At 48.5% G+C, this 8,161-nt stretch overlaps 3 protein-coding genes across 3 annotated transcripts; 2 read left to right on the forward strand and 1 right to left on the reverse strand.

The window, feature by feature from the left end:
• Positions 1–305: 305 nt before the first annotated feature.
• On the forward strand, positions 306–2,774 carry LY89DRAFT_628840 (P-loop containing nucleoside triphosphate hydrolase protein). The gene is made up of 2 exons (XM_018211190.1): positions 306–1,028; positions 1,080–2,774. The coding sequence occupies exons 1-2, from the start codon at positions 608–610 to the stop codon at positions 2,423–2,425; spliced, it is 1,767 nt and encodes a 588-aa protein (XP_018063363.1). The 5' UTR covers positions 306–607; the 3' UTR covers positions 2,426–2,774.
• LY89DRAFT_658069 (putative cytochrome c oxidase polypeptide 5, mitochondrial) lies at positions 2,725–3,783 on the reverse strand. Its single transcript, XM_018212457.1, has 3 exons — positions 3,284–3,783; positions 2,947–3,140; positions 2,725–2,829 (listed from the first exon to the last, which is right to left on the reverse strand). Exons 1-3 carry the CDS (start codon positions 3,501–3,503, stop codon positions 2,740–2,742), a joined length of 504 nt encoding a protein of 167 aa, XP_018063364.1. The 5' UTR covers positions 3,504–3,783; the 3' UTR covers positions 2,725–2,739.
• Positions 3,784–6,123: 2,340 nt separating this feature from the next.
• LY89DRAFT_701533 (glyceraldehyde-3-phosphate dehydrogenase) lies at positions 6,124–7,385 on the forward strand (the record flags this gene model as incomplete). Its single annotated transcript, XM_018217206.1, has 5 exons — positions 6,124–6,252; positions 6,325–7,009; positions 7,060–7,173; positions 7,248–7,276; positions 7,326–7,385. The coding sequence occupies 5 exons, from the start codon at positions 6,124–6,126 to the stop codon at positions 7,383–7,385; spliced, it is 1,017 nt and encodes a 338-aa protein (XP_018063365.1).
• Between the last annotated feature and the right edge of the window lie 776 nt (positions 7,386–8,161).

Below are 8,161 nucleotides of genomic sequence, written 5' to 3' on the forward strand. Positions count from 1 at the left end.
GTTCTGAGCATACGAAAAGGGTTTTTTTATCTCGAGACACAAAATTCGGATGGTTTTCGTCCTCGAATTCTGCCCTGGATATCAGCGAGGTATTTTGCGGATTAACTTTCGCCATCAAGCTGGCCCAGCTCTTTTCTCGCTCCTCAGCTGTTGGTCGCTGTTTCCCGCCAAATGACGTTGTTGACCCCGGTCGGTGCAGCAAAACGGTCAGGATTCGCGCCGAGCGAGTCCCAGAACAGCTGGAAGAGCTCAACGTTATCAGCGAGATCATTTGGCATTTTGCCTCAATCTTGACCACACGTGATATCAGATTGAAGGACGGGATACTCGATATTGAATGTCAATTGTCGACTTGGACTTTGCTTGGAGGTCGTACATCGATCGAAACGTTCACGGTCAATTGCTGCAAAACAAAGCTCGTCTTTCCCCAGAGTCAGTCCCACCGCCTAACCTTACCTAGTTTCGCTTAGTCGACACTTCAAGACCTCAACTCTCGCTCACCCCGCAATAGGTACCTGAGTCATTCACGTGCCCGTCTCCAGAGATGCAGAAGAGAGTCTCAGATACATCAATGAAGCAGTTATGAACTTGCCCTTTCGTTTGCAATATGCCGGCCATGAACCGGACATTCGCTCGTACCTCTGTCCCTAAACCATCGCTCTTCCAGTCAAGTCGCCACTCTCTGTCCACCTCCACCTTCCGAGCACGAGAATCGCATTTCCGCCGTTCAGACTTCCAATCTCAAGGATTTACAGGCACTTATGAGCCTGGACAACCTACTGTTGGACCATTGGGTCAAGCTTCGAAACATGGAGCTCCGAGGTTAACACCTTCATTGCTGAAAGAGCACTTGGATAAATACGTGGTTGGACAAGACAAGGCAAAGAAAGTCACAGCAGTAGCTATATATAATCATTATCAGCGGATCCGAGAATTACAGCGTCAAGAGGATGAGGAGCAGGCACGAAGAGAGCAAGAAGCAAGATGGGAGTTGAGAGAAAGAGAACGAACCTCTCATCCCGTTGAAAGTACTTCTCACTCCTATCCTATCACATGGTACCTATCTAACAATATCATAGATGAATACCCAGGTCATGTCGAGACAGTAGATCTCAATGCACCTCTACGCTCTCCTGACCCAGAACCAGAACTAGGAACTCGTCCCTTACAAGATGACAGCAAAACCATCATCGAAAAGTCCAACATCCTTCTCCTCGGTCCCTCAGGTGTTGGCAAAACCTACATTCTTTCAACACTAGCCCGAGTCCTCGAAGTCCCCTTCGCAACCGTAGACTGCTCATCACTCACCCAAGCCGGCTACATAGGAACCGACATCGAATCCTCCATCGAGCGTCTCCTCCTCGCGGCCTCCCACTCCATCACCAAATGCGAAACCGGCATAATATTCTTCGACGAAGTCGACAAGCTAGCGAAACCCGCCATCATGACCCACGGCCGCGACGTCTCAGGCGAAGGCGTACAACAAGGCCTCCTCAAGATGATCGAAGGAACCACCGTAACAGTAAACGCCAAATCAGACCGCTCCTCGAAATCAGAATCCAACTCTCGGGGAGCAGATAGAATAGAGCGAGGAAGCAGAGACGGCCAACAATCCACGGGAAAAAGCGAACAATACACCATCGACACAACAAACATCCTCTTCGTCTTCGCCGGCGCCTTCGTCGGCCTCGAAAAGATAATCTCCTCGCGCCTCTCATCCGGATCATCCATCGGATTCGGCGCCCAGCTCAAATCCCCCTCCCCATCAAACCAAAAGAAGAAGAAACAAGAACCCAAAATCCTCGAAGCAGTAACACCCACAGACCTCCAAACCTACGGCCTAATCCCCGAACTCCTAGGCCGAATCCCAATAACAGTCGCCCTCTCCCCGCTCTCACTCCCACAACTAGTATCCATCCTAACCGAACCTAAAAACTCCCTAACAAAGCAATTCATAGCCCTATTCCACACCTACGGCATCCAGCTTAAATTCACGACGGGTGCTTTACACGCTATTGCTGAACGCGCTTTACCTCCTACTAAGGGAGACGCGGGGAAAGGAGGAGGAGGAGGAGGGGGCATAGGGGCTAGAGGTCTAAGGTCGATTCTTGAGGCTGTGTTGGGGGAGACTATGTTTTGGGGTCCGGGGTCGGCGATTAGGTTTTGTCTTGTTGATGAGAAGTTTGTTCGGCGTGTAGGGAGAGGGGTTGTGGGGGAAGATGGTGGGCAGGGAGAAGAGCAAGGAGAAGATGAACATAAGATGCCACGCTGCTGGTCTCGAGGGCAAGGGCGGGCATTTGAAGAGGCGTACGAGGTTGAAGAGGAGGAATGGAGGGTTCGGCATGAAGGTGCTGGTGCTGGTGAAGGAAAGGGTGAAGATGCCTCTTTTGAGCGCTTAAGGAGGGTGGGTAGTAGTGGGATGTAAGTAAATAGGCAGGCAACGGCGAATGGCGTTATGAATGAATGAGCAGGAATAGTAGATACACAACAGGACAAATCATCACAGTATCCAATGCCTGCCCAGATTCAGTTCAATTTTCTCGAAAATCTTTTCCTTTCTCTAAACAAGCGCGCAGTTGACTGACTATCTTTGTACAAGTTATTCATCCATCCCCTCCTCCAATCTTCCCCCCTAAGGTAAGGTTGAGACTTTTCCGCTTATGCACAAACGACCCCTCCCCTCCCCTCTCTGGGACAAATGAAAATGTGGTTGGTGTTCTGCGTACGGAGGAGAGGAACCTATTCCTTCTTCTTAGGAGCGCTTTGCACCATTCCCTTGCCGCTGTACCCCTCGGACGAGATTCCGGAGATGGGTTCGGAGTTTTGTGCCTGTAGTTTCGGTTGTTAGCTTCCTTTCATCTGCTATTCTCTCTCTCTGCTGCCCTCTTCATATCCCCAGAGCTCCAGCACAGTAGGAAACAGAGAAGGAAGGAAAAGAGAACATACCTTCAAATACTCATTCGTAGCCTCCTGGTACTCCTTGTTCATGGTGCTCGGGCTGCCCTTGGCGAAGAATCGGATAGCAGTGAAGAGAGCTAGACTGGCGCCAATACCGAGGAACGTATAGCCAGCGACTTTCCAGCCCTCGCCCGGTGGGGGAGCGGCGCGGGGACCGTGGGCGCCGAAGGCGATGTAGTATGCTGTTTGAATGGGAGTATTAGCTTCTGTTCTTTCTTGCTGATTATCCTATCCCTTCTTTGCTTTCTCTCCTCGAGATAGAGAAGCCTCAATTCCTGGAGGAGTTGCTAAGGTGTGTAGAGGAAAGGAGAAGGAGCAAACAAACCAGCCTTCTTCTCCTGCACCGTCAACTCAGCCCAATTAACCTTCATGCGATCCCGCAGCGCCATCCACAGCTCCGCCTGCTCCGTCGGCGGCATGGCCTCCCATCTCTTCTCGATGTTCGCCAGCGTCGGGTTCGAGATCGCGTGGGCGGAGCGGCGCTGAGCGGCCACTGATCGTACGATGCTGGGTTTGCGGAGGGAAGCTGCTGTGGTTCGGAGCATCTTGGCTGCGGGCTCTCAATGGCAAAGAGAAAGATTTGGGGAGGGAGAGAGGGGTCAATTGATGGGAGGGCAATTGACGCAGTTGAGGTACTGGTGAGGGTTTGTATGGGTGGTGGTGGTGGATGGGATGATTGGGATGATTATGGGACGGAGTCGTACGGGAATTCTTTTGCTCGGTTGGCGTGGAGCTTGAAGGTTTCCGTATGCGAGGTGTGTGATTGGTTGATGGGGAGAGCTGTCTGCACGTGATGGGGAACTTTTTACTTGGTCAATTGAGAGAGGTTTGCGTTTATAAGGGACTGGAGATCTTATTGATGAAAAGATGAATTGTTGGGATTTTTGTCATGTCGTTGTTTGGTTTGATGTGCTTGATGGCTGCGAATTTCTCTCCTGAGTTCTTCCCCTTTTGCCCGTGTCAATGGGGAGAAAATCAATTCTTCGTGCAAGTTCTTCTATTCTTACTTGAATTTGTTCAGAATCTGGCTTTTCCACTTGCAGTGTTTTTAATGGCTACAAGAAGAAACACAGTTTCCAGAATGGAAGAGCCTTTGCGCCTGCTTCCAACATATTTTGATTATTCACCTAGGTAGAGCTTCATTCACGTTAATATCTCTAAATCTAAGAAATTCAAACTCTGAGTTAGCTACTTGAAGTATAGACTGGCTAGTAGAAGACTTTCAGAATGCAATGTCTCTTCGCCAAGAGGAAGCATTGAAGTTTCATGTCATCCAAGTCCGAAAGGGATTTCTAATTTAATCTACGACTTGCCTAGGTGAAAAGCGTTGAAGTCGATTTCAACTGGAAGTTATTATTGAGCACTTTACAATTATACGGTTATTTTTCTCATTTCCAGGTATATGATACGTACAGTGCAGGATTCATCAAGAACTCTCTCGGGTCTCGAGATTTTCTCGAGATTCTGGGACAGCTGTCAAGACTCAAGCAGGACAAGAAAGTCAATGATACATTGTAGTTTAAGTATGCTTCAACAGAGTACTAACAGATAGGCAGGAACAGACCGTGCTATCATGCTGAGCCTACCCAGCTTCTGGCCAGCTCGACCTGGGCAAGATCTTGGGTTTAGACACGTGACGGAGCCAAGGTTCAATCTCCCTCGACTGTAAACACAATCTGTTTTAGCCAAGAAGTCAAGAAGAACTCAAAACAACATTAAGAATCGTCCAAGACGAAGAAAAAGTCATCCTGTCAGTGCTGCTTTTGACTTCACTCCACGTGATGCCATTGCACACTGCTCTTCATGCATCGCCAGCGGAAATCTCGCACAAACAGACTCAAACCCTGACCCGCGCCTGCATAACGAAGTCTTCACCACCAAAGACATCTCAGTATGATATCAGAGGAATTCTAGTTCCCTCGTCTTGCTGCGTGGGGCGTTATCATCGCATCGCAGAAAAAGAAAAGACCGAACAATTGGCCGCTCGCAGACCACCCCAAGATATTTGTCAAGCCGCAATCAAATCAATCTGGACAGCTAAGGAAAATAGGTTAACCAAGATCTGCTTTCCGGCAACAGAGGCATGAGGTGATTAAAAAGTTGAGTCAACCTGGAAACCCATCATGCAATGCGAAAAAATTGAGAAACACGTGTGAAGGGCGTATGGAGTGGCACCAGTATTGGCTGACAACACGCACTGGACCTGCGTAGTGGTTCAGTCAGCAAGGACCGATTGCGGGCTCCGAAAGTAGGTGGTCGACAGAGGGAGTGGGAATGGGAACAGGAACAGGATCAGACAAATGGATACTTTTTTTTTATGAGAAAGGCCGGAAGGATATGAAGATGGAGGATGGTATCACGATAATTCGGATATACTCATAATCCTGTTCATACCGAGGATTATCGTAGCTGCGTCCGATATACCGAGTACTTCCGGCCTGGCCCTTGAGGTATCGAGGTCGAGGCTATGAGGTGCCTTTGGAGCGGCGAGGGGTTTTTTTCAAGGTGTGGCTGGTGCTGGTGCAACAATAATCGAGGAGACGGTGAAGATCTGACAGCCTTGTCGTGAGAAAGAAAAAGTTCTTGGTTGCGATATTAATAATTTTCTAGATCATCTGAAGTGAAAGAAAACAAAACCTGTCTAAAAAGAAGGAACGTAAAATCCTTCGTAATCATAATCATAAACATAAACTTAATCGTCATAATAATGCACAATATCTGGTAATCACGGTGAGATAAGCAAACGTCTCCCAGTCTCAAACATTTTACTTGCTGCTTCTTGCCGCAGTTCCTCCTTTGGGCAGTGGTTGTGGCTCTTCGTCTCTTAGCCCTCCGTTAGCGTGAGGCGTCATGCTGGTCCGGTCCTGTTGAGGTCGAATCTCAGAAAACACCCCACCAAACTGATCTCTTCCTCTTCCGATTCTTCCTACCCAGGAATATAACACAACCACACCCCGACTACAAAAACACCACACCTCCTCACAGAACAACCTCATCTACCTTTCTTGTAAGTATCCTCACCAATTCCTCTTCCCACTGCACTTCTTCTTCCCCTCTGCACAGCTTTGTCGTCCTGATTGAAGCTGTTGTTGTTGTCGAAGCTCCCCGCTAAACCCGCCGAGAGCAAAAAATCATCACCTCATCTAACATTCTCCCAGCAACATCATGGCTCCCATCAAGGTTGGCATCAACGGTTTCGGCCGCATTGGCCGTATCGTCTTCCGAAATGCTGTCGAGCACGATGACATTGACATCGTCGCCGTCAACGATCCTTTCATTGAGACACACTACGCTGTGAGTACCCCGCTATCGCAGCCAAGGAGGCAGATTTTTCAGACCTGAAACTAATGCATATCACCACGATAGGCATACATGCTCAAGTACGACTCGACTCACGGTCAATTCAAGGGCGAGGTCGAGGCCGTCGAGGGCGGATTGAAGGTTAATGGCAAGACCATCAAGTTCTACCAAAAGCGAGACCCTACCGAGATCCCATGGGCCGAGACTGGTGCATACTATATCGTCGAGTCCACTGGTGTCTTCACCACCACTGAGAAGGCCAGTGCCCACTTGAAGGGTGGTGCCAAGAAGGTTGTCATCTCTGCTCCTTCTGCCGATGCTCCCATGTATGTTATGGGTGTCAACGAGAAGACCTATGATGGCAAGGCCGATGTTATCTCCAACGCCTCTTGCACTACCAACTGCCTTGCTCCCCTTGCCAAGGTCATCCACGATGAGTTCGGTATCGTTGAGGGCTTGATGACCACCATCCACTCCTACACCGCCACCCAAAAGACCGTCGATGGCCCATCTGCTAAGGATTGGCGTGGAGGTCGTACTGCTGCCCAGAACATCATCCCATCCAGCACTGGTGCCGCCAAGGCCGTCGGAAAGGTCATCCCATCGCTCAATGGCAAGCTTACCGGCATGTCCATGCGTGTTCCTACCTCCAACGTCTCCGTCGTTGATTTGACTTGCCGTCTTGAGAAGGGTGCTTCTTATGATGAGATCAAGGCTGTTATCAAGAAGCATGCCGAGGGTGATCTCAAGGGTATGTTCAAATTCCGGAATCGTGCAAGAGACATGGCTGACAATTTCCAGGCATATTGGGTTACACTGAGGATGATGTTGTCTCCACCGATTTGAACGGCGACAATCGCTCTTCCATCTTCGATGCCAAGGCTGGTATCTCCCTGAACAACAACTTTGTGAAGCGTATGTCAAATTCTGCCCCTCCACGGTCTTCTAGATCTCTGTCAAAAGTGTATACTAACAGATTCGTCCTGCAGTCGTTTCATGGTACGACAATGAGTGGGGAGTAAGTATCCCTTTTCTGAATTCCACAAAAATGCTGATCAATTCAATAGTATTCTCGCCGTGTCCTCGATCTCCTCGCCTACATCGCCAAGGTTGATGCCGGAAAGTAGGAGACCAATCATTCCTCTTTTCATTTGAATTAATGATAGCAATGACGGTTTCTGATTGCTTTTTTCTTTGGCAGAGATGTGCTGAGAGGCAGGCTTTGATGGGAAGACGGGGTCGGAAAAAATATGTGTCAATGAATGATTAGGACTTTTTCTAGCAATGGTTTCTTTATGATAGCCTTAGCCACGAATAGATGTTCTTCAAGCAACTTTCTTCTCGTCTTGTGATTTGGTCATCTGCAATCAATATGAAAGATGACAAACAAGTTTCCAATATTAAGAGTACGTCCTTTGGTGGATGAACCCATGGTGGAGAGTAGTGTACAATATACACCTATCTACAACTTCTGTTCCGAGGCGCCGTTGTTCTTGCCAGATACGCACATCTCGCACCTCCCAATTTGGAACTCGCATAGGCTGGTACTTGCCCCGTTGATACTTGCACAATCAACTCTTGCACGGCTAATCACCTGGACTTTCCTCACTCGATGCTCTTCTCCACCAACATAAATTCTACTCAACACTATATCAATAATATAGTTACGCTCTCCTAACCTTCTCTTTGAAACATCAAGACTTTGTCCAGCATACTTATGGTCATCTCCTGGCATAGATATAAGTCTCCCACAGCTCTGTCCAAATTCTTTCTATCACATCTGAACTACAGATTTTCAGTCAAACTCACTACAAATCCTGCTAGAATGAACGCTCTCTTAGGCAATCTTCGTCCTCGAGAAACTGCAACAGTTCTCCGGTAGTACTCTTCCAGTACTTACAAG

Source organism: Mollisia scopiformis (genome assembly GCF_001500285.1).
Source record: "Mollisia scopiformis unplaced genomic scaffold LY89scaffold_30, whole genome shotgun sequence".
NCBI classification, from domain to species: domain Eukaryota; kingdom Fungi; phylum Ascomycota; class Leotiomycetes; order Helotiales; family Mollisiaceae; genus Mollisia; species Mollisia scopiformis.

Coding starts and splice junctions, on each gene's coding strand:
- LY89DRAFT_628840 (XM_018211190.1), top strand. CDS start 608: ATGCCGGCCATGAACCGGACATTCGCTCGTACCTCTGTCCCTAAACCA. Junction 1,029..1,079: donor AACCTCTCATCCCGTTGAAA/GTACTTCTCACT, acceptor ACAATATCATAG/ATGAATACCCAGGTCATGTC.
- LY89DRAFT_658069 (XM_018212457.1), bottom strand. CDS start 3,503: ATGCTCCGAACCACAGCAGCTTCCCTCCGCAAACCCAGCATCGTACGA. Junction 3,141..3,283: donor GGTGCAGGAGAAGAAGGCTG/GTTTGTTTGCTC, acceptor CCATTCAAACAG/CATACTACATCGCCTTCGGC. Junction 2,830..2,946: donor CTACGAATGAGTATTTGAAG/GTATGTTCTCTT, acceptor CCGAAACTACAG/GCACAAAACTCCGAACCCAT.